The 26,287-nt window shown below is 42.2% G+C and overlaps 2 protein-coding genes and 1 long non-coding RNA gene across 4 annotated transcripts; 1 reads left to right on the top strand and 2 right to left on the bottom strand.

Annotated features, from left to right (window-relative positions):
- Nucleotides 1–10,878: 10,878 nt before the first annotated feature.
- Nucleotides 10,879–14,311, bottom strand: hoxb5a (homeobox B5a). Its single transcript, XM_084926865.1, has 2 exons — nt 13,449–14,311; nt 10,879–12,143 (listed from the first exon to the last, which is right to left on the bottom strand). The coding sequence occupies exons 1-2, from the start codon at nt 14,128–14,130 to the stop codon at nt 11,896–11,898; spliced, it is 930 nt and encodes a 309-aa protein (XP_084782991.1). The 5' UTR covers nt 14,131–14,311; the 3' UTR covers nt 10,879–11,895.
- LOC146389157 (uncharacterized) lies at nt 13,848–24,891 on the top strand. Of its 2 annotated transcripts, none has more exons than XR_014800126.1 (3): nt 13,848–13,938; nt 23,226–23,364; nt 23,955–24,891. It is a non-coding gene; the product is annotated as an uncharacterized LOC146389157 (long non-coding RNA). The 2 variants fall into 2 exon arrangements; XR_014800127.1 differs by lacking the exon at nt 13,848–13,938 and adding an exon at nt 21,506–21,580.
- On the bottom strand, nt 18,466–21,351 carry LOC146389158 (homeobox protein Hox-B6a-like). Its single transcript, XM_084926866.1, has 2 exons — nt 20,479–21,351; nt 18,466–18,816 (listed from the first exon to the last, which is right to left on the bottom strand). The coding sequence occupies exons 1-2, from the start codon at nt 21,050–21,052 to the stop codon at nt 18,536–18,538; spliced, it is 855 nt and encodes a 284-aa protein (XP_084782992.1). The 5' UTR covers nt 21,053–21,351; the 3' UTR covers nt 18,466–18,535.
- Nucleotides 24,892–26,287: the final 1,396 nt, after the last annotated feature.

The raw sequence follows: 26,287 nt of genomic DNA, 5'->3' as shown, positions 1-26,287 counted from the left end.
ATAATAATAATAATGATAATAATAATTTAGCCTAACACGTAAAGCTTGCAGTAACTTAGGCTACTTTTTTGTCCTGTTAGTAGCATATGATATAGGACCAGGAATAGCTTCTCTGTACAGACAGAGAAGCAGAAAAGAAACAAAAGAAACAAATTATGGCTCCGATTATGCAGGGAGCACAATCGGAGCCGTTTTATCCGAATACAAGCTCAAAACCAGATGAAGAGAGAAACAGGCGGTCAGTAACATACACCTGAAAAACTGTGGCATTTATCGGTCCAAGCTTCATATACCACGTGGTCGTAGGAAACAGCATATGAAAAAAACTGCAGCGATGCTAATGGTGAATCAAAATAACTCACATGCATCTCTAGTAGGGTGCACGGCCTTCACCCGTGATGATCTATCTATCTATCTATCTATCTGGTTGAGAAGAGTAAAAACTGTGCTTCTTGGATATGTAAAACTTCAGTCACCCTAAATTGTATAAAATGCACTCTCAAGTAGGATATCTCCAAGCTTAATTAGGCTAGCAAATTAATAGCCTGGGTATTGAAAGGAAATGTAGCTCTCACAGATGAAACACACAGTTCATGTCCCCGCAGTGTGACGTGCACAGCCTCCAACAGTCCAAAAATATGAATTGATAAGGTCACTATATCGTAAAAAAATTTCTTGCGAAGGGTGAGTAGGGGGAGGGGGGGAGGGTGGCAGTGATGGAAGGTAAGGAGGGGGTTTTGCACCAACTCTTACACGTGGTCTTCCCCTCTTCCCTCCCAGCGTGGGCAAAGCACCTGCCACACAAATACACGGTGCGAGTAAAATGCGGGCATACACATATGCAGATGAGGCAGCTTGTTCTTCTACAGCGCGATTTGTACTCACTCTTCTGAAGCTCGCGGATCCTCCTTTCCGTTCTGGCGTCGTCACGTTAAGCTCAACCATTTTTTTATGTTACCATTATCTTCTTCTTCTTTACATCTGCAATAATTCGGCAGCTGCGTTCCACGTTTTTTTTCCCTCCGTACTGCGAAGCCTCCTTCCTAATTCAGCTTTCACACCTCAGTCTCCCTTTTCTCTCTCTCGCTCTCTCCTCTCTTTCGACGCCACAGATGTTTTTGACCTCTTCGAAAAAGAAAAAAAAGTCCTTGTCATTTCCGCGGACACCCCGCTCACGAGCGTGCCGGCACACGGGCAGAGATAGACCCTGTGGTGAGAGTAAACAAGGATCTGTCAGACCAGCACGGTTCACAATCCGTGCCTAAATGCGGTGATAGTGTTAGAGCAAGGGCCAGTGTAATGGCGACAATCCAGCGCAAACAACTGCAAAGCTTCACCCTGCGACATCACAGCCAAGCGCTGAAAATGTTCAGTGATAAAGCACTCTTCTTTCCCCCATCACCGGTGGCCGTTCCCCGTGTTTTCCGGTCCTACAGGGAGCTGTTTGGGGCTGAGAGAGCGCGAGAGCAGGGCTTCTGTGAAGACTGTGGGCTCTTTAAGGCATTAAGTGTTGTGTGCGTGTGCATGAACTCAAGTTTTCAAATTAATCTGCCAGTTTGGCACACTCTTTGTTTAACGGGCGAGGCGTGTCACCCCGCGTCCCCGGTACGCATTTTAATATTGGTGAGACGCGCTGACCTCCCGTTCACCCCGAGCAAAGCCAAGCCTCTCCCTCCCTTTCTCACTCTCCCACTCCCTCCCCCTTCCCCACCCTTTCTTCTGCCATTTCCACCTCTCTTTCACTCCTTTCTGTGCCTCATCCCCTCTTTCTGTCTTTCTTCTCCTCCTCTCTCTCTGTCATACTAAATTGAGTTGGAGTCATTAATTCGAAGAAAAATGGCCAGTACATGTGGAGGGGGGCTCTCTCTCTCTCTCTCTCTCTCTCACACACACACACACACACACACACACACACACACACACACACACACACAGTCTTAGTCTTTTCTTCCAGGATCATTTCTCCTTTTCCTTTTGTTGCATAGATATAAATAGTGCACGGTGACATGTGGACCCAGATCGTATAACGACACCGCCTCTTCAGAGAGTTGTAAAAGAATATTTTGTCCAAACAAATGCAGTGCACTGCAGCGGGGTTCCTATAAACAGATGCTTGTATTGTGCTCAACGGTCTTGGAACCTGCGGACATGGGTATCAGGTGGATTTATGTTGATATTATTACTGTCTGCAACCCGCCAATAGATTCTTATCGAGTTCACGGCAGCCACATGTCCACAGAGCGCTTAAATTTGAACATTTTATCGGTAGAATGTAGGTTTCTGTTCGGTACCTGTTCAGTTTGGGTTATATTTTCGTATGTATCTGGATAGATAAGGACCAAGGCAAAGAAACTGGTACTTATAGACGGGCAAATGGGGAAGCTAGATTATTAAAACCGTTCTGCTATAGGCAGACAGGCGCGTGGGCTGCGACATACACTGAATTAATGAGGTGAACTCTGGATGAACCCAGAGAAACGCAACATTTTTGAACTGAGTTATTCCCCCATTACCTTCGGAGGATGTGCGTATGTGTACTGGTGGAAAAGGCGAAAAGTCAGCCTGTTTTATGCCAAAGTTGATTCATTGTTTATTCTTTAATTTATTGAGAAAATCAGCTGTTCCAAGAGTCCACATCCTTTCCCTCTCTACACTGCCCTGTTCTAACAGAAAAGGTTCTGTTTAAGATTACTTCTAATCATCATCTTTAAGGTTAAATTTATTAGATTATGAGAAATGATTGAGCAGCATCGCTCGAGTTGGACGAATATCCGAATGTAACACTGCAACAATTATTAAATTTCCCTAGATTTTCTATAAAAACTTCAGTTCATTTTATATTATTACTATTGCTGTTATTATTAGCAGCACCGGAAAGAAAGAATGAGAAAATGAAAAAGACGTCTGGGGGAAATCCAAGCAAACGGGACAGGACGAAAATATTACTCCCCTTATCTGATTTTTCCTTTGCGAGATGCAAAGGAAAAATCAGATAAGGGGAGTAATGTTTTTTTGGATGTAGAGCGAGATAAGAGTTTGATTGTTTTTTTGGGGTTTTTTTTTTTACAGGGCTGTGCCTATAAGACTCCGGAGAGGAAGAGCTCTGCTTTACTAAACTTGCATCCTCAAACACACATCAACATGTCTTAGTATCAAATATAAAACCACTGCTTGAAGACCACATATATCTAGTTATGCACGCGTGTGCCAAATATTCAGAAATCTTTACATTTATTGCAAACTGTATTAAGGGTAATTCATCTCAGTATAAGGGTGTAAAAAAGGAAGAAGAAAAAGAACGTGAATACTTGAAACAAACTCTAGCTGGTGTGAACAAAATGTGTACCAAACACCTGTAATCCCCCCAGACATCCATTTACCTCCTCCCCTCCCACCACCTTGACTCCTCCATTTTCTCTGCCCGCCCGCACATTATTGTTGCAGGAGGAGCTTTGCTGTTATTACTGGGGAAGAGAAGGCAAGGTCAGGCCTTCGCCTCTCCTTTGCCTCCTGCTATCATTTCTCTCATCCGTACCCCCTTCCCAACCTCGGCTACTCTGACTCCCTCCCTCCTCCGTTTTTGCCTTTGACATACAGCAATTGGTCCAGGGTGGAGTGAGTGAGTAGAGACGAGGGCGGAACTCACGCAAGACGGTGAACTTTTGACCCTTCAACTCAGTGACCCCGTCTCTGCAGGCTGGGTAGTAGCTCGGACATCCAGTTATGTTTTTCTCTTGATAATAAGACTCCGCGTCTTTGCCCTGGGCCGGAATAAGACGGAGGAAACCTATAGTAGCTAAAGGCTATAATAACTTGCTTGCTGGACTGAATGTTGCCTGGTTTTGTGTTTTTACCTGAGTCTGCTGCTACTTAGCAATGCAGTTTAAAGGAAATGATAATTAAGTCCTTAAATGACATTTTTTATCTTACTTTTTGAACCTTACACTTAATGGCACAGGCTACTTGTGTGTTTTTTTACAATCACCATCAATCAGCTTCAGAGAAGCGCGACCGCTCTGACAGTTGTGTATTTTAATTGAGAGAGAGATAGACGGGAGGTTGTTGCAGGTTATCGTCAGTTAGGATTCAAAGGGACGCGTACACGTGCTGGGATGGAGAGAGGTACAGGCAGAGCAGAGCAGGACACGTGGGGGTCTTTTGAGCTCATTCTCGTCCTCCTAGTGGTCTAAAGCGGGCTCTGGTGGCAGCGCGAGAGAGCTGCATTCTCAGGAAAAAATATGACCTCCCCAGGCATGTTGAAACCACAGAATGGAGGTAAATAGAAAGAAGAGTACAACCTCACCACCACCCAAAGCGCTCTAAAAATATGAATTAGCACAGAAGGCACAGTAATTATTGGAATGGCAAAACGCCATTGTGATGGCAAAACGCTTGATGGTGACACACTGATTGTTGCAACAAGTTAATGTGTATATTTCCTTCATTGTGCATATGTTGCATGTTATTATACTTCCTATCTGCTGTTATTTAAATGCATACTTCTCCATTATGATAACTATTATGTGACTGAACTATCTAAAATGATCGCAACTTCTATACATAAAACTTTAACAAAATTAAATTATATATTTGAAAAGAACAAATATTGACATAACCTGAACTTTCTCATAACCCATTGCCAAACAAGTCAGTTCTGGTGTTATCCGGGCTTTATTCAAATTGCACAAAGGGCCACTAATAAAGGCCTTTTTAGTGCAAACACTTAGGAAACTAACAAGTCAGTGAGAGCATCTTTCTGTTTATTCCCAGCATCCAGCGCTGATTGTAGGTGCCGTTCAGTGACTTAGACAGGCTATTTTCAATTAGCAACTTTAAATCCAAAATAAGTGCTGGTTTTATGGCTATTGTATTATTGGTAGTGTGTTTAATAGTCAACCTTTTGGTGGTGGGTTAATTGAACGGTCTATTTGCCCAGTGCTCCGCCTGAAATTGTCGAAGTTTGACGTTTGGCTTAGGCAAATTTCCCTTTTTTACCATCAAAATGGAGAACACTTTAAAGCAACCACCTGTTCATTCCACCCACCCACTATGTTGGTGAGGTAAATATACATACACTTGAATTCTGTAAAGGGGGGGGGGGGGTTGTTAACGCCGACCTGCAAGCCTTTCTTCCTCCAGAGCAGAGCCAGGTCAGCAGAGCCTGTCTGCTGACCTGGCGGTGACTTCTTGGTATGCATTATTCATGAGGCTTGGCCGCGTGGTTCACCCCAAGACTATGCTGAAGATATTAAGGCCGCAAATGCCTATTTAAATGCAGCGTAATCACACCAAGTGACACGAGGGAAGAAAAGACACAGGGATTTGCGGAAAATGGGCAAAGGTTGGCAGTTGGTTTTTGTTGTTGTTGTTTTTCTTTTAGTTATTTATTTTTTACTAGCTTTGCTAGCCCCCAAAATTTGTAATTTGGGTCAAGTAAACACCCATAAAATAATTAAATTGGAACTTTGTCTCACAAGCCAGTGATTTCTTCACAATCAGAATATTTTCCCATGCTCAACCCCCCCCCACACACACACACACACACACACACACACATATACATAGCTCTCTCATGCCCTTCCAATAAATCTACCAAACACAGCAAAACACACCCCACTTACTCCTACACAAAGCAGCCGCTCTCACACAGACACACACACACCTTTGCAGCGCAATGGGAAGGAGAAAAAGGGCCGATCGCATTAGTTACTCACCCCACTCATCATCACCAACACACAGGCTGTAAAGCCAAACTCAGCGCCTTTTGACAGTTTGGACAGGTTCAAAGGAGCAGCAAGTCTCTACACATAATACACATATTACACATAATACTGAAAAGAAGCGCGTCTGTACACTGGAGCTGCCCTGTGTACATAAACGGGAAACACACACACACACCAAAAACAAAGGAGCCCATACAAAGCCATTGCTGCGCCTTCCCATGTCATAGCCTCTCTCGCTTACCCGGACAAGAAAAGGAACTACTTTGTGTCACGCGTGTCATGTCCTGTCCCTGCGTGTGTACAGGTTATGGAGCTATAGGGAGAGTGTAGGCTCTTGGTGCTAAAGGGAGGTGTTCCTGCATCATCACTAAAAGGAGGAAATTGATGAAAAATGAAATAGGGAGGGGTTTTTGCCTTCCTGTTTACCGAACTGAAACTTCCTCAAAGACCTAGGCCGTTCCCGAAACGCTCGTGTGTATGTATTTTATAAACCGACGGAAAAAGGAGCAACATAATAATAATAATAATAATAATAATAATAATAATAATAATAATAATAAATGAAACCAAATAAAATGGGCCTACATTAAATTACATTACATTACATTTAAATAAAATTCTTTTAATAATAAAAAATCTTCCTTATTTCTCTGTTTTTGGAATTACGTTCGACTGTGCTTAACTGCGCCACAAACTAAAAATGGCTTGAAATAAAAACCATTGCGATTTTGGGAAACATTCTATTATTTTAAGGTAATTAATCAACTATATTTTTTTAATTTAAAAAGGAATTCATTTGTTTTATCAGATAAACGTTTACAGTGAGGGAAAGAGCCTTCTTGCTTCACTCCCCTATCCCTGTCTTCCTCCTTCAACCGGTGCCTCAATAATTTATGGCATCCCAAACATGACTTTAAATAACATTCTTGTGAAGCTCATGAAAAATCATTGCGATGGCGGAGGGCAGCGCCAGGAATCCCCAGACTGAAAATACATCGGGCCAACCAGCCAGCCGGACTTACTTCACATGTAAAGTGAACATAATAAATGAGAGTTTGAGCGGAGAGAGGGACTTCCGAAAAGTGGAATTCTCCTCTCTTATTAGAGCAGCACAGAGGCCACAGGATTAACTCTGTGGTGGTGGTAGGTAGGAGAAATAGGCTCGTACTTGAAGGAGCCTTGTATGTATAAATATTGTAAGAATAGGTTTAGTTTAGGTTTACTTCCACTGCAAAACACTTTGTAAAACAGGGTGGAGAATACTTCCTTTGAGAGGTTTTATTAGATTAAAAAAGCAGACAAAATAACTGCTTAAAAATAAAAAAAATCAAACTACAGCATAAAAAATCCTTCTGTGAACAGATTACATTTTGTCAGAACATAAACAGCGTATCTTGGCCTTGTTCTGCTTTATTCCAAATTATGGTTTCTTAATGTGACATGTTTCTTTAAGCGTAATAATAACTCTAAACAGATATGAATTTTTTTAGCAGACAGCATTTTCTCTTGTGCCTGGGAATCATCTTCCTCATGTTGTCACCGTCTTCAATGCAGAAATCTGTTGATTTTATGGAGTTATTATGGCGTCGCTGCTTTAACTGACGCCATGGCGATCTAAACCAGTGGACACTGACCTCTCAAAAAAGAAGAACTGATAGAAACAAGCTTGGACTTGATGTGTATCGAAATTTGAGCTTCAGTTCTAACATAACATATTAAACAATTTACACGATGGCTCAAAGCAACAGGGTGAGTGCGTGCACGGGGCAGAGGATGGCTCGTGTGACAGCTTCAGTCCCACTCTAGACAGAAGAAGAACTAGATTTGGAGGGTTGGAAAAAGAGCTATACAGTTACCACTCTTCTCCTAGTTTACTCACAACACGACCAGCTTGTATATTTCTTGATGAAATTGGACTGGTGTTCACCAACTAAAGGTTTAAACTACGATTTTCCGTGTCACAAATAAAACAAAAGTACAACCCTGTTCATTTTAGAGGATAAACTATGGCTATATGCTATAGCGTGCTAAATCGATTAGTTCACGTTGTATTTTGTGTGAATCTTATGTTCTGATAGAATAAATCATGTTTGTGTCATCTACCTTCGTTAATATTTCCTTAAAATATGCAATAATTCTGTTCTGTCAAGGACCCGTACCAGAACTCATTTCTTTACGAGTATTTATTTGGGTATCCGTTTAACTTAAAGACTGATAGAGGCTTGCTAGCTTAAGTAAAGCTATCATGTTTTGGTTTGGTTAAATCTAAAGTTATATTTTCATCAAGGGTGCTTTCGTGTCATGTGATGAACGCTTAGCTCGTATTAGAATACATGACTGATGTTGCATTTTTAAGCGTCTGTATTTGTGTCAACAATTTCACCAATATTCGCTACAGCGCCTGCACCTGTGAAAGTTGGTAACACTTTGGTTAGAGTAAAAGAATTCGTTTGGGGTCTGGCAGGTTTGGGTTAATTTACCAGCATTTCCTTGTGTGTGTGTGTGTGTGTGTGTGTGTGTGTGTGTGTGTGTGTGTGTGTGTGTGTGTGTGTGTGTGTGTGTGTGTGTGTGGCCCAAGCCCCGGCGTAAAACCAATACCTCTAAGGACTTGGTTGGCGAACCTTGTTTTCATCTACAAAGCTGTTTCACACACATGCATCCCGCATTAAAACCAGAAAAACATGGGGGCAAGGTCTTGTCCCCAAGAACGCCTATCAGCACAGCCTGTGTATACGCGCCTGCGTGTTCTTCTCCATCAGTGTAGTGGCTGATTTTTCCAACTCATAATCCTTCACAAAATCCATTTTACGCACACTTTGGCCGTGGGTAAAAATGTTATTTGATCACAGAATGAACGGAGTGAACATATGAGTCACAAGAGTTTTACGCTTTCAAAGATCACATAAACCGAAATCTGCAACATTTGCTGTTCGGTGTGATTTCATTAGCCTTTCAGCTAACGTATTATCAAAATGGTTCAAGTAAATTCGAAAATGCAAAAAGGAAGTGGTAAAATAACGCGCACAGGTTTTCCGTCTTATTTTCCTAAAGTTCAGCATATAACCCACATACTTGTATACAAACACACAGATTTAAAATCACTGTATGAATTTAGTCTCTTTGTGTTTATTACCAACCACCTCTCCCCACAGTAAACCAAATAATAATTGCCATTCTTACTTTGCGCGTCATCATTATGCACAAAATGAAACGTGTATACGTGGGGATACTGGCACATACAAAGACAATTCTAATCTTGCGTCATCTGTGAGGTAATAACTATCGCACGTCCCGAACCGGCGACGACAAGGACTCTCCGAGTCTCTCCGAGTCCTAATTGTCGCTGGTAAATACACCGGAGCTTGGCGGCACTCCGCCAGCGCATTAATACCCTAGAACTACATAGTGAGTGACAAGGTAATTATACCCCCCACCTCCACACCCTCCCCCGCTCTCTCTCCCTTTCTCTGTTTCTCTCTCTCTCTCTAACACACACACACACACACTTTACCGACTCCTCTCCTCACTTAGCCCCCACTTGCAGAGAGCCGTCACTACTTACTGTGCTGTGAGTCCAAGCTCTTTCTCTCGCGTCCACAGAGCAAAGCAGAGCGGAGATCAACGGTCTCCGAGTGTAGTGTGAACCGGAGCTGGAGTAGCGGCCGGTAGTAGTGGCCTGCTCTCTCTCACACACACACATACTCCCTCTCTCCCTTTCTCTGTCTACTTTACTGACCTCTTTAGGATCCCCGCGAAGCAGTTAAACCGTCACTTGCTTTGGAGAATGCGAAATATATAGTACATTGTCAACTCCCCAAAACCATAAAACTAAGCTTATGGGACCCCACGTGACTGCAAGCGAACCAGTGAGAGGTATCAGTCTGAGTCCAGGCTTGACCTTTACGATCCAACTTGGAGATAAAAACCCTTATTTGTTTGACATGTAAATGTCAAAGCTGCCTTCTTTTTTTACAGTTTAGCCCAAAGTAGAAGGGGGTTAGCTTTAAAAAATATATCTCAACACACACAGAGGAGAAGCAGGAGATAGAAGCTGTGTCCAGCCCCCACCCCCACCCCAGCAACTCAGAAGGAAAGCCTTGTAGGAGTAGGGAGACGGCAGCACCATGAGCCGGTGAGTTTAAAAGTTCAGTCGCTTGTTTACAGGAGAGGAAACTTAATTTGCCCGGGAGTAGCCTTCGTTCGGGCGGAAAGGAGAAAAAGTGACCAATTTGTCCACCGCGGGTAGTTTGTTGTCTTGTCAGAGTTGGTCAGCAGAGTCGAGAACTGATTTGTGAGTGTGTGTTCTGTGTATACTTGTATTTGTAATTCTCTCTCTTCTATGTGTGTGTTGACCACTTTTGATGTTCATCATATATAAAAGAAAGAAAAAGAAACTGTCAGTAAACCCAGTGATTCTGTGTGTGTGTGTGTGTGTGTGTGTGTGCGTGTGTGTGTGTGTGTGTGTGTGTGTGTGCGTGTGTGTGTGTGTGGCCCCCTTAGTGATTGCGCGCTTGATGCTCACAATCATGCTTGATGTGTTGCGTCTTTATGCATGGTGTACCTATTGTGCATTATATGTCAGAAAGTGCGTTAAAAAAACTACAAAAAGAGGCGAAAATCAAAAATAGACACTTAAACCCGGATTGAAGAGTTAAGCCAGATCTACATAATGTAAAATCAAACAACTTGATTTCAGCCTATATTGGAAGTCAGGTAAAAATAGTAAATGGTTTGATATTGTTGGCACAATATATAATACTGCTTTAGTAAATAACCACACACGCCACTACTAACTATTGAGGCACATTGGTACAGCACCTATGGATATGCAAAGAGAGCAATTTGGTGTTCGGTATCTTGCCAAAGAAGACTTCCGCGTGCAGTTTGGAGAAGCCACAGCCACCAGTGTTTGGCAACTGATGCCAACCAAAGCCCCAGATTTGCATAAAGATATATGATATAAATATGGTATCAATGCGGTAATATGCAAAAACGATATGTGTTCGAATCACTTCTTCAGTATGTTATACAAAAACACACACACACACACTCACAGACACACACACACACACACACACACACAAAGCCGGTATCAATCTAGATTCCCCTTAAGCTGTTTGTGGAACTGTTTCTATTATGAGCAGTTGCTTCAGTCTTTCTGTTTAATGAGTACAATGAACTTTATTGGGTTTCTTGTTTGCTTTTTTTTGTTTTTTTACTTGAAGCTACAAACAAATACAAAAAGCTCACTGGCAGACAGGTTACAGGCCTTAATGCACGGTAGCCATTAGCCATACACACACACACTCATATAAACACGAACTTGCACACTGCACCTACAAATAGCCAACTGGTCACATTTAAAAATGTCAATATATATATATATCTATATATACATCATTTGAGAAGCATAGAACCGATAATTACAATTATAATAACAATATAATACAGTTCCGCTTTTTGAATAGTAGAGCTGTACACAACTTTTTGGATGGATAAACAGATACAGGCAAAGTAATTTATTTTAAGTTTCAAACTCGTACACACGCGAGCGCACACACACACCTTTTCTGCTTCAAAATAGCGCAGAATTTAATGGTAAGACAGCGAGTATAGTGGGTTTGGGGTAGGCGAGGGTATACGTGCCTTACTGGATGTAAATAACTTACAATAAACGCTCACATGCTAACTTTTCTAGAAAGCACTTGGTCAGTTACAAAAATTCACACTTGACACATAAAACGATACGTAGACATTAAACAATAGGTAGGTAGCAATGTTGTAAGTAGGACATAAGGTAGGTAGCATATTTATCCGTGACTCTCCTCCTTTTTTTAAAGAGGACAACATAAAGAAACACTTTTTTTTGTTACAAGAGCAAGTACCACAGTCATGATTCTTTTTTACGTTGCCCTAAAACACCAAAGACCGACATACCGAACAAATGAAAAGTGCTGCGCTGCTGTACAGTACTCTTAAGTGTTTCTGATTACATTTTGGAATATTTTTTCTTCGTCTTCGTCTTCTTCTTTTGCTGGCCTCTCTTTTGCTGTTTTCTTCAAGTTTTTTATTTCTGGTTTGTTTCTTCCCTCCTCCAGGGAAGCGTGTACATGGTAGTATCATCTCTAAAGAGATGGACGAAGACAGATTCTGGTTTAAAACAAAGATATTTCTAGGGTTGGAAGGCGCTGCCAGCAGTGGCGAGGCTCATGCTTTTCAATTTGTTGTCCTTCTTCCACTTCATCCTCCGGTTCTGAAACCAGATTTTAATCTGCCGCTCCGTGAGGCAGAGTGCGTGCGCGATCTCTATCCGCCTCCGCCGCGTGAGGTACCGGTTGAAGTGGAACTCCTTCTCCAGCTCGAGAGTCTGATAGCGGGTGTACGCCGTCCGTGCCCGTTTCCCGTCGGGGCCCGTCATATCTGAGGGTGATGAGAGGACAAAGGGCTTTTAAAGATGCGCCAACACGCGACAGAAACGGGCTGTTATTGAGTCCAAAAATAGAGTGCCCAATATATAGTCAGTATTTTACAGCTCTCTAAAGTACACTCCAGTATAAGATAACTACTTGAAAATATCAATCTAAAGTCACGAACGCCTCTGTTAGGGTGATGTTTTCTATGAGTCAAAGGATTCTCATGGACTGGAGCCACAGGTGTTTGTTTTATTGTATCAACCTCTAACGCCCCCACGCATACACAAGGAATTAAACTTACTGTTTTATCAAAATCACCGAGCGTAAAGGCAGGCCTACAGCGAGTAAAACTGTCCATCATCCTAACCACAACCTTTCTTGACACATTTTATTTCTGCTATTTCCATTCCACAGCCTGGGTTAAAACATTTGCTTTTATCTGTCACATTACTTTTTTTTTCCCTTTTTAACCACCCGTCTTCACCATCACCTCTCTATATGCCCCATTTTTTTACACCCTTCAGGGTTTTATTGCCCCGTCCTCTACCTCACCTTTTTAATAAAGTTCCCACCCGTAATAAAGCTTCACTTTTCAAAGGAGCAAGCCGCTTCCAAAGCCTTCCTGGCCTCACTTTCTGCTTCTTTTTTCTTTCTTTGCCGGGCTCTGTCTGCAGCTTCCCAGCCCTGTTGAGTTTTTCTTCCCTTCGTCTCTCCCCTGACAGATTTATGACGCTTTTGTGGAATTTGCTAAAATAAAAAAGAGGAGACAGAAGGGGCAGTTGTCCGGCGTTCCTGATTTGTAAAACACGAAAATGTAATGGGAATTTTCTACTAAGACGTTTTCTGGGGTGTACTGCTTCGATTTTTTAGATATTCATATCAGTATTTAAAACATGAATACATAATTTAAAAACGAAAGCATCAATATTAACCCAATGCGCACGATTAAATGGCATTCATTTGAGATTCATAATCTTGACAACTGATTTCTGACTGCCACATGAAAATATGAAATTGACGCAGTAGAAAAAAGTCTGGTAGGGTGCAGAGAAAAACGAAGAACCGTGGCTAATTGGGTATCTTCCTGCTGTTCTCGAGCATCCACTTTACACAGATCAAAGCAGCAATAATTCTGCACAATCATTAATGTGCATTTTAAGAAGCCCCGATATAGGTACAACAAGCACTAAACTGTTACCAGTCCCATGTGTCAACACGGAGGCTATTCTGCTGAACCAGCCATATGAATGTTATCGCCCGAAACTTCTAGGATACATGGTAAATAAGTTGTAAACACAAGAGCAATGTGTACCATGACTAATGTGTAGCTTTCTCATCCAGGGAAATATCTGTGGTGTCTGCGCCTCACTGCCAGTGTTGCCAGCGGCTGATCCCGTCGGACCGCCCTCCTGCTTATGCCCGGTCCTGGGTGGCGGATTGCTGGCGTGACTGGTGTCCCGGTTATGCTGCAAGTCCTCGGTCTCTGGTGACGCGTCATCCAGTTCGGTGAAACGCTGCACTGTGCCGCCACCGCCGGTGGAGGAGGCGGAGGACAGGTTTGGTGAGCTGAGATTACCGCTTCCTGCTTGATCCGAGCGAGGAGACGAACTCCGGGCGCCCAGTTTTGTGCTTTCGTTGCCGGGTGACAGCAGGGAGTCCGCCGCAGAGGCGAGGGAGCAGCTAGATGGTTGTCTGAACCCCCTGTCCGGGGCCGGGGAGCCGAAACCCCGCGAGTCCCCACCAACTGAGCCGCCCCCGAAGTGTCCTCCAGCGTTGGCGGTACTGTTGGTTCCCCCTCCCCGGTTAGTGACGGTCAGGTCCATGCCATTGTAGCTGTAGCCGTAAGAGCCCGTCGCAGGGTGCATGGTGGCGGAGGAAGAATCCCTGTACGTCCCGCCGTTCATTGCGCCGCTGCTGCCTCCATAATTTAGCAGTTGATATTCGGGGCCATTTGGGTAGCGCCCCGAGAACGAGTTTACAAAATAAGAGCTCATTTAGGTTGTTTTAGAGACTTGCAGGTTTATAGTTGAGTACTAAGGGGCGCTTGATTTGTTAGATTTCTCTGGGTCGTTATAACGCTGGTACTTTCAACGATTTATGATGTATTAGTGAATTATGGCGTTGCACTGTACTTCGTTTTTAGCTATGTATGCGCCGTCCAAATATGGGGGTGGGGTGGTGTGTGTGTGTGTTGGATGGAGGGGTGTGTGTGTGTGTGATGGGGGAGGTGAGGGGTGAGGCGAGGGAGGAGAGAGAGACACACACGTATTGAGGAAGGAGGAGGGGGACGGTCACGTGCTTTTGTTGACCAGTCGTAAATTCTCGCCGATGACTTTAGAGAGGTAATTTATGCTCTGAGGTTTCAAATGATAAAGATTGGGCGGGGGAAGCTCTCCCTCTCTTTCTCCCCGTCTCTCTCTCTCTTTATCGGGGGTGAGCTCAGAGCGCCACCTACTGCAGATATAATTTATTGCACAGAAAGAAGTGTTAAGGGAGAAAGGACACACAAGAGTCCATGACAGCTGCTATAAAAAAAAACATTGTGTGTGTGTTTGTTCATCACTCAGCTCTGTTAATTGACCTTTTGCTTAGTCTCACAATTAAGAGCCGTAAGAACCATAAAATCAAACGTTAATAATGAACACCATGGTAAAAAAAAAATAGTAACTAGCCTTTCTCCACATACATCTGATAGCTGTTGATATTTATCCCGGAGTTCTGCCAGAAAGCGGTCTCACCGATAAAATACACGTGTTTTTTTGTGTTATGCAGTGTTTCGACTAATTGTTTGTACCTCAACTTCCAGCACAGGTACAAAACACCAGTAGGAAATATAGTGCAAAATATCACAAAAATTAGGCAAAAATAAACAAACAAATAAATAAATACATACATCACAGACCAAATTAAACAGTCAACACTACAAAAAATGTTTGAGTTATGACAATTCGACTGGCCTGCGACTGTACATTCTTTCTTTCTTACTGCAAGCCTCCCTTGCAGCTGCAGACGAGGAATGTTAAACCTGATCTGTGACGTCCACACTGGATGGAAATCTGCTGATTTATGATTTGTTGATTCCCGGGTTTGGATGCATTTCAGCCGCGGGAGTGCTTGTGTGTGTCTAAGCGTTTGCGTGTTTGAAGTAGGCCTCAGTGTGCGCTCGGGTGTACACGCTTTGTTGTAACTCCGGCACAGCAGCTAGAACAGGCGACAGATGAAGAATTCCAGAGCTTTGTGTGTATGTGTGAAATGATACAAATGGATGTACTCAGTGGAGAAATGTGTGCAGTTTGCAGGCCACATTTCAGAGTGTCGGCTAAAGAAACCAGCAGTTGGAATGGGATTCATCTTGAATATTACAAAGTAGCAGGCACATTTAAAACACACGGGCAAGCACACATAACAGCAACATGGGGTTTAAAGCCACAAAAGACCCAGCTGTCACACTCCTCTCAGCACACTGCCTTTGGTATTTATAGATCAGCACAATCGCGCTGAATTTGTTCCATGAAAGAGCTCACTGAACGAAAAACATTTAAATATTTCAATAAGGCCAGTTTGAAGACAATCATCATTCAGTTTTAGCATAGAATAAAACTATCTGTCCGTCCGTCCATCCATCCGTCCATCCATCCATCCATCCATCCATCCATCCATCCATCCATCTCTTTTCTTTCGCTCAACCTACCTATCTCTTCAGCTGTACATGTTTTGCGTTTACTTTATGTTATATTGAATTTGTCGCATTCTGAGTAAGAATAAAGGAGGGTCAGAATTTAAGGTATGAGCCCAGATTAGAGCACATTTTGCAACCAGTGCCTGCGCACAGATGCAGTTCCTTTTATTCTAATAATCTCATTCAAAGAGCCACGCAGATTTCAATATGCTTCATTTTTGGAGATTTTGATATTTTAACCAATTATAGATTGTGGTCTAAGACAAACTCGTTCTAACTAATGTTCAGTTGTCTTAAACAGACAAATAAACAAAAAATAAACAAACAATTTTTCTTCTTCAAAATTGAGACTTTCAGTAGAGAACAGCTTTCAGTAGAGATAGAAAGAACAAAACAACATGAAACATTTCCTCTTCGTTTTTCTCTCCTTAAAATATGTTAAACACCAAGCACGTATGTGCAATATGTAAAGACGAGCCCCCCTGATTCACAGTAAAACCATTTCCACTGTGTTTAACATAGAACATCTGCCAGCACGTAGTCATACAACTGATTCAAAATGGGAACGAAATCGCCAATCGAGTCATATCCACAACACAAAAAGAAACCAACGTACACTGAATATGTCTGTGCTGCAGAATACGCTTTAATAGATTTTCTCTTGAGGTAATTTCGTTGCGAGTCTCACTATATTCTCAATTTGTCTCTCAAAGTATTAAATTCAAACATAACATAACTAAAAGTATCATTAATTAAATCATGTGAAATCTTTAGTTCTTCGCCTCGCACAGAGGCGAGGCTGGTTTTTCTAGGTGTGCTTATTAATTATTTACTACCAGCTTATGCCATCTTTGTCTTGGCAGTATTCCAACAGGATTTTTTTTTCTAAACTTAAAATGTGCATGCGTTAGATACATGCTATAATAACAGCACTTGCTTGGTATGACTTAAGACCGTCAAATAATAAATAAATAAATATCTGTTCTCTGTTATGCTTATTATGTGTGTTATTATACCCATAACTCGAAAATTCAGAAATATATCTCGAATGTTCCGAATGAAAAGCCGGCAAATGAAATCATTCTAAAGTAACTCTGATTTAGACCATATTTGTCTTTATGGTTTTCATGTTTCATGAGATAAGCTAATGTGCAGAATGGTGGGTGTGTGTGTGTGTGTGTGTGTGTGTGTGTGTGTGTGTGTGTGTGTGTGTGTGTGTGTGTGTGTGTGTGTTTGCACCCGCATCAGTGAAACTTCCAAGATGGATACAACGCGCCGGTCACTCAGGGGACAAGTAGAGTTAAAAGGTCACGAGGACATTGTCCACTTTGTCTGCGTGAAGTGTGTGTCTATGTGTAACGTGTCTGGCTGCAGGGCTCGAGGAGAGGTCAACTTTCTCTGCCTCGCTCTGGTCATCATTTAGTTTGAGCCCGCCATCAGCAGCTCACTCTCCTCGTCGCTTTCCTTCCAGATCGTCGCGTGCGCCTGTTTGGCCGCAGCCTCGCGTTTAACACCAGTAAGAGGCTAAAAGGCTCAAGCGTGTTAAAGTTGTCCTCTAAATAAACCAATCTCAAATCCAGTAATGTTGAGTTTGACCAACCTTTACTGCGCGTTAATTAATGTTAGAATAAATGAAAATTCATTTCATGCCCCAAGACACACACACAAACACACCCTATCCCCGTTATAAAAATAACCTTTCTCCATAAATTCCTTTACATTTTATTAAACATTTGTCATAGGTAGTATATGTGATTACTTGACAATAACACATAACCAAAACATGTAAAAATCGATAAAATATACACTTTCCTGAATGTTTTAGGTAGTTTGGCGAATAACATCAGTAGGTTAACAACCGCAACCCCACCCAAAGCTTCAACAGGTTTCCCGATATTGAAAATTTCCCCGCAACCGTAGTTACATTATTTTCACCATACAAGGCGTTTTTCCCTTGCTTATTTCTGTACAGTTTAAATATGAACACCATAAGACATACATACCTCCAATAGTTTTTCCTCCCTTCGTGTATATGCAGAGCATACTTGCACGTGTACTTAAAGGTATTAAAGGCTACACACATTTACAAATAATAAGAAACAAAATCGGGAAGGAAACAGCCGGAAGTCAAGTTCTAAAGCCCCCAAAACAAGTTATAAACCCTAAAACAAGTGCCTTACATGATGTCTTTGAAAGAATAAAAAATAAAATAAAATAAATTAAATATGCATAGCCATAAAAAAGTACAGTAAAAAAAATCGGTAGGCGGAATGCAGCAATAAATTGTGTTTCAAAACTACTTGTGGCCTTGTGTTGGTGGCCTTTAAAAAAAGTGTTCATTCATCTATTGTATTCTTTAATTTAACGCCATGTTCCTTTCCCCTCCCAGGTTTTATCGTATCTGTCCCTTTCCACAGTTACATAACCCTTGCTGTAGAGTGTTTTACAAATTATTACCAAATATCAGACCACTCAAGTACAGCCTACAGAAAGAGTTGATGTAAGAGGGATAAAAATAAATCCCCCCATTCCGTTGTTTCACCACTGCTCAGGTGAGGGAAAAAAGAAAGAAAGAAAAACAACAGAGAGAGAGAAAAAAAATGCGGGGGAGGGGGGGGTGCTCTTGAAAAACTTGGAGGCATGAGATTAATCAGCATGTCTTCTGTTTTATTCTGCCCTTCCTTTTACGTGTCTTACATTAGTTTATTTTTGGTCCTGTTTTACTCAGTCCGTTTCTCCTCTTCATCTGCACCGTTCGCCGTAGAGGAAGAAGAAGAGGATGTAGAAGAGGAGTTGATCAGCTTGTTCTCCTTCTTCCACTTCATCCTCCGGTTCTGGAACCATATTTTAATCTGTCGCTCCGTGAGGCACAGCGCGTGCGCAATCTCGATCCGACGTCGCCGCGTGAGGTACCGGTTGAAGTGAAACTCCTTCTCCAGCTCGAGCGTCTGGTAGCGGGTGTACGTCTGCCGACCGCGTCTCCCGGGGCTACTGAAGGTCCCTGAGAAGCAAGGAAAGAAAGAGACAGATACATTTGAACCAAGATAACAACACTGAGGCGTTAACTATTCTGTTAAGAAAAAGTTACCAGAAAAGTTCATCACATGCATATTCTATTCTATTCTATTCTATTCTATTCTATTCTATTCTATTCAATACGTTTCCACAACAGTGCCTGTTTAGTATTATCAAGGCTATTTGCCCCCCGCTTAAATTAAGAATTAGTAATGTTCACATTAAAGAACAATGCAGACGATGGCTGCCATCTACCAATGTGCGCCATCCCTTAAGGACACTGTTTTAATGTGAATTTAACATTGTTTTAGTAAAATGTTTACTTACTCTGACTGCGAAGCCGCAGATTATTTTTGGCTTTGTGAAAAGTGAAAACTTGGATTTCTTATTTTGTTTAATTAAAAACAATAACAATCATTCTACAGGAAAGTTGAACGTCATGGTTTATGAAACACGGAGAATAACTATGTTATATAATGTTGCTGATGGTAAGTAGCAGTAAATTCAGAAAAAAAATTCCCGTTGTGGGGTGTATACACCGATCTTCACTAATAAGGCAATTAAGGCAACTTCAGTTTATGTATTGATTTGAAAGTAAGAGCATGGATTGCATGCCACAAGCTATTCATATCTAAATCCAAATGACCATAAATAACTCTCCCCTCTCTCTGGCTACTATTTGCACCTTTAACTGTCATTTATAACGCGCTCTTTGTTTTCCTCCATATATATTTATTTGCGGCGAAGTATGTTACCACCTCATCTGTCATAACTCGGAGTGTCCTGCAGGGCTTTATAAAACACTAGCTCTGCATCATCTGCAATTACTCATTCTACCCTCAACAGGCCGTTTTTCTCTCTTAAGGATGGTTTGCAGCACAGGACAGTGTTTAACACTTTAAGTTAAATCATGCAAGAGTGTAAAAGCAAAAACTTTTAGGAGAGCCGGCTAAATGAAACTATTTCACATTATTTCCGCCACGGTTTGCCTTACTTTCACTTTAAACTTTAGGCTATATCTATATACGATTTGAATCAACAGTGAATAACACTGTCTACGCTGCAAAGTTAACTCCGGAGGCTCAATAAACGATAAGATAGAAAAGGTCAAAACCAATAATAGCAACAGGAAATGTGATATATCTTTATCAGCGTTAGCAAAAACAAAACAGTGTTTATCGCATCCAATTGGTCATGTCTCAAAGCAGAGTATGTCTGAGAGGAAAAGCGTTTTCAAAAATTAAAGAGATGAACCATTCAGACACATTTGAATAAACGAATGACTAATAGAGTGTGGATATTTGGACTTATCTCTGTATTTCCTCTATATCTACATCATTAATTTTTTATCTGCTCCTTGTTTTCCCCCACACTTTGCTTTACTTGGTAGCATCGTCACGGGTCACACAGGCTACAGTAAAAGGACCCGCAATGCAAACAAACCCGTTTTATGACGGACAATAAAATACAGCGCACATGACGGACTGACAGGTCAACAAACGGGGATCATAAAGCAGCTTCTGTGGCAGGAGGAGGGAAAAGGGAAAGGAAATCTAACAGAGGCTGACAGAGGAAACAAACGTCATTTTTATGACTGGGATCATAAAATATGCAAGAAAGAGAGGAAGAGGAAGAAGAAGACACTCACCGTTGCAGGCGTTCATCCGCTGCATCCATGGATAAATGGGCACTGACGCCGACTGTTTGTCTTCCATCGTTTCTCCGAAAAGCCCCTTTGCACTGAGCCCTACGCACTCTGTTTTACGCTGCACGCCGTCCTGACTGAGCGCGAGCTGATGCTCCTCCAGAGCGCACGGGTGTTCCTTATCCCTGTAGAAACTCGTGGCTGCAGCTGCGGCCGCCGCTGCCGCCGCTGCCGTGGCGTAGTCGCAGGCACCGGTTCCGGTCGCGCCCCCAACACCGACCCCCGCCGCTGCTGCTGTCGCCCGGTGTCCGGTATATGCTCCATTGGCCGCCTGCTGGTAGTAGGTGGATGCCGGGTACGGTTTGTCCTGGTGTGCGCCGGGTCCGCCGGTGCTGTATGCCACGGCTGCGGTAACGGCTGCTGCCCCCGGGTAGTGCCTAAGCGGGTGGTCGGCGGCGTATCCCGATGAGTAGAGAGGTATCTGACCCAAAAACGACTCTGCTGCCGCCGCCTGCCCGCTTCCACCCGTTCCCGGTAGCGTCACCGGGAAAGAGGAGTTGACAAAATAGGAATTCATCAGGAGAAAGAAGAAAAAGAGGAGAAGCCGGAAAAGAGGAGAAGAGGAGAGGGGAGGACAGGAGGGGACGAAACAAACACAATAACAACGTTCACTCGATGAAGAAGGAGAAGGAGGAGGAGTAGGCAGAGGCTAACGGCTAGCAGCTAACGGTTCTCCCTCCCGTCCTGCTTCCTCTGCCTTCCCCTGCCTGCACTTTATGATTTGTTGTGTTTTATAGCCGACAGTCCGACGGGCTGCCGCTATCACTTAGTGTATCGCAGATTGGGAGGAGGGGGGGGTGTATTAGGTGGGCTGAGTGCCAGTGTGGGACGGAGGGGCGTGTGGAGGGTGGGGGGCAACAGAGAGAACCTCTCCGTGTGTGTATGCGATCGGAGAACACGGGACTGGGCGAGAAGGGGTATCGGGTGGGGGGTTGGGGGGCAGACACCAGCTGACCTCGAACTGACCAATGGGACGCGTCTGTGCCTGGCATTCGTTCGCTCTTTTCCTTTCGTTGGAGAGGAAGAAGAAGAGGAAGAGGAGGAGGTCTGGGAACTACCGAATACACCCCCCACCACCACACACAAACACGCTCTCTTCCTTTCTTTCCTTTTTAATTCGTATCTAATCTCTCTTTCTAATCTTCCTTCTGTTCCCGGTGACATTGCGCAATCACACCGGAATCCTCGGCGCGTTAAATTGATTCTTTTCTCTCCCCGTGTGTCTTCCTCCGTCTGTTGTTGGACCCATAAAAACCAGCAGTTCTCACACGTATGCGCGTTTTCCCCTTGGGGTTGGGAGAGAAGGCAACCGAATAATAAAACATGTTTCCCGGCGCTTTGGAGATAATACCGACCGCATTAAAATGAATTTGTGGAGCGTAAATCACAGCCGGGAACGTGCGCGCGTCTTGTGTGTGGTGCAGTGTGTGTGATGCTAGTATTAGATTCAGCCTACTATATAATATGGGCCATGTAATTGGAGTGTTGTATATTTGCAATTGGTATATGGTATTGGGTAGTTTATGTCCCCTCTTTGGTCAGTGTGTGTGTCCTACTCCTATCGCAGGCTGCTATTTTCTAAAGCAGAAGACTAATTTAGTAATTTGGAAGGGATTTTCGGCAGATAATCTGATAGTTAGAAATGTTATATGAGTACCATAAGACTATTCAGTCAGAAAAATGTAACTCCTATACTGTGCCAGAGGGTGCTGGGTTTGATCAATGTGTGCAGTGATTTATTATTTTCCTTTTTTCTTCTCCGGTGACACTGATTAGCCTGAAATGTAAAACAGGAAAAACAAAAGAAGTATTTTTTTCTTTCTGCTTTTTTTCTTAGCGTCATCTTGACACTCATTAGACCCACGCGCCTGAAGCTCTTTCAATATATATATGGCCACGTCCATGTTTATATTGAACCGAAATATATTGCATTGTTTAAAAAAACAATTAGAATGAAGTCTTCGAATAAAAAAACAAACAACAACAAAAACACCGTTATTATAGATTTGTTAGTTTTAATTATAAATGTTATATATTATAATTATATTTTTCTCAGTTTTACACTATATGGAACGATAATTATAAATGTAGAACGATAATTATAAATGTAAAAGAAAAAAAACATAGCTAATGGGTACACTAGTGTCACAAATTATTATTATCATCCCTTAGAATAATAAAAACTAAATTTACACAGACACATTTTGCACTCTTTTTGCAAAGAAACATTAGAACCTCCCTTTCCTTCTTCAAAATTAGAGAGGCGAATAAATAGGGTCGAGCTGGGTAGAGGGTGGGGGTATTTCGGCGTGCTTTTCATTCGCGGTCACAAACGGAATATGTGTCGCTGAGGTCATAAAATAACCGCAGTCATAAATAAGTCCCCCCCTCTCGGTGTCTTTCTGTGCTTCCTCTACAGGCTCTGACTTGTCTGAATGACCAAACTGTAGACAGTTTGACTACAGATAGAGACAAAGCCTATTTTTACTTTTACTTCACCTCCCCACTTCATCAGTTCCTCCATCTCTTCGTTTTAAAGTAATACTGTTCGTCGTAGGAGGACAAATATGAAATTTAATCCCCGAGCCGCGCGTTCTATCCAGGATTACACAGACTGATGGAGAATCTGTCTTCTGAACTTTTATTTTGACCTCTCGCTCTCTCTCTCTCTCGCTCTCTCTTGTTGGCAGGACGCTCCGTTTCCTCTCCACTTTGTGGGAACGGGAAGCAACAGCATTGTGTTGGAGCTGACTGTGGTGTAATCATTAATGAGCACTAACAGTCGGGACAGGACAAGCATGGCCTACAGCCTGGGACACACACAAGACGGTAATACTATTATTATATATACAGCCTATTTGCATTAGCACGGTATTAACGTGATTGTGGCTTTGGTATTATATCTGTGGTAGGCCTATACCAGCAGCAGCCCACAGAGTAAATATAAAAAAAGAACTTTGAAAAATACAAATAATAATAATAATAATGATAATAATAATAATAATATAAAGGCAGACTCATAGCTTTTCCTGATTCGAGGTACAGCTCTGCTTAAGCTAAGAATATTGTCAAGCCAATTGAAGTGTTGGTATAGTAACATACCGAAAGTTTTGTTACGAAGCATCTATCATATATATTTCTTTGCAAGCTCCTTTGACCAAGCATCTATGTATTTTATATGACAGTTTTGCAGAGATTAGCAGTTTATTTAAAGTATAGATTAATGTAACATTTTAAGAATAACTTCAGAGGAGATCTCACGAACTTGTAGTTTGGTTCTAATGCTGGAAAAGCAACATGAAATATCATCATCTTATCATCTTATATCATGTGACTGCATGGAAATATTCATAGGCAACACTGCATGATGACATTGTCCTCCATGTTGCAAGTGGACATATATTTATGTGTCATTGCAGATGCAATTGCAGTTGGGAGAAGCGAGCGGCAGACGACACGAAAGAGCAGAGCAAAGAAAAAAACGACCTAAACTTTGGAAACATTTTGCTATTTGGGAACCGGATGGTTGGTCCCTGTGCGACCTGAGCTAGTAAAGAAGTCACATTTTATGTCACATGACCCTATGCTTTGTTGTGTTTTACTGCCTGTAATTTCCTTGTGTCGATGGGGATATTGAAGTCTACCAAACTTTAACTTGCCGTCCACCAGTATTGAAAAAAAGGGAACGGGGCTGTGTACAAACGCTGCTGAGAGCATTACCATGACATTGGGTGTGCTAGACCTTTGTGCCGAAGTTCAACGAATTATTTATTTGAGTAACTACAATACAAAATGGGAGACTTAAAAGACCACAAATAACATAAGCTACCTCGGATGGCCTGTTAGCTGCTTTAACCACCCCAAAATCAGTAGGCTAACAGCCTTCCAGTCATTAGCTATATAGTTATTAAGTTTTTACCACTGGTCCAACACTAATAACAGGGTAATGACAAGAAGCGAAATCTGTTTTAAGTATATGAATCATAATGACACAAATAAATAGAAACTGTAGAGAGATGGAATGGTCTAGATTATATCAGAAAACAAAGAAAGAAAAAAGTTAATATTCTGGGACATTCTCCCACGTTAAAAATTGGTTGGATGACAATTACAAATCCCATCTTTTTTCTAAACGGATATGCGTTTTAAGCCTGCTGTATTCCTGCACAGTAAATTTACTGCTGCAACTTCAGAGTAAACAGCCGAGAGGCGCTGAAAGAACTCCAGGAATCCGGGAAACTTCAGAGATTATCGACAATTAAAGCTGAAAGAGTCAGGCGGCTGCTTTATGGCTTTATGGGTCCCTTTCACCTTTTGCGTGTGTGTGTGTGTGTGTGTGTGTGTGTGTGTGTGTGTGTGTGTGTGTGTGTGTGTGTGTGTGTGTGTGTGGAGGGGGGTATGTGCGAAGGAGAAAGAGAGAACTCAGGACTTTTATGGTTTTATGACTTTTTATGACTCCTTGTAAAGTCCGAGGAATGGCTACGAGCTGAAAAACAGGCCCGCAGCAAAACAGCAGATGAACAAATGTGCTGTTCTCCGCACAAGTAACGAGCACTGTGCAGCTCACCTGTGGTTTATTTCAGCCGTGGCAGTGATAGGATCGAGTGCATTTCACGGGTTGAACAATTAACCGTCTATGAAATTAAAAATTCACTGCTTATCCTACTAAATTACTCTTATGTGTCATTTTAGTACGAGTTGTTTACAAAAAGGAGTTCAAAACTCTGCGCGCATCAGACTGGTCCTTGTCTGGCAGAGCAGACATTTTAAGTAGGTGGTCTGTTATAATGTCATTCATTTAGATATTTTATGGGTTTTACCCATGTCAGAAAAAACGGGGACATTTTTTGACATAAGTAGAATACTTTCGCTCTTAGGATCGTATAGAAGATTCCAGAAGTTGCGATGCTTGGAGATAAAAAGTTCATGTGTTCAGAGTTTAGATACATAGAGTTTCTATTGCTAATTCTCTCGCTCTGTGTGTGTGTGCGCGCGCGAGAGAGAGAGACAGAGACCTCTTCTGCTGCACCAGTTAATGACAAACTCCAAAAAACTGCCTGACTAGTACTTTCTCTTGTTTAATATATTAATCGTTTCCAGGCAGCGCGAGTCGACTCGCCGCGTCCTTCAGGGTACTGTGAGCACGCGCTCCAGGTCAGTTCACTGGACTATTACCGGTGGACGCGAGCCCTCAGCCACAAAAGGCCTCGGGACCAGTTAAAGTTTAACCGGTGGGTGAATGCAGCATCAGAAAGAGCCGCATATTTTTCGGCTAAATAAGAAGACTCGAGCTTGATTATTCAAACTGTGTTGTTCGACATTATTTGGTCAGACGAATAATAATAATAATAATAATAATAATAATAATAATAATAATAATAATAATAATATAAAGGCACTATCTGGTACTATCATCCTGGCAATCGTTATTCTAACTGCACAGAAAATCCTGTCGAGGTATTTATCCGCTGCGCAGACCACAAATAGGTGAAGCGAAAACAAATGTTGTATCTGATCTCAATACTCTGAAGTTGAATACTCAATTTGAAGTGAGACTATGCTAAAGTCATAAATTAAACAGAACGCCATAGTTTTCCCTCCATGAGGGTCTTTCAGATGATTACACACACGTTCACAACTGGAAACATATATCTGAGTGGGGCTGCACAACAGATTTACAGATAAGCGCAAGTGATAAAACCACAAAGCAAGGACGAATTAATATGCTTACACACACACGAACACGGTGAAG

The sequence above is a fragment of the Perissodus microlepis genome, chromosome 4 (genome assembly GCF_051167445.1).
Source record: "Perissodus microlepis isolate ML-2025 ecotype Zambia chromosome 4, ASM5116744v1, whole genome shotgun sequence".
NCBI classification, from domain to species: domain Eukaryota; kingdom Metazoa; phylum Chordata; class Actinopteri; order Cichliformes; family Cichlidae; genus Perissodus; species Perissodus microlepis.
This window is presented reverse-complemented; position numbering and strand designations above follow the sequence as displayed.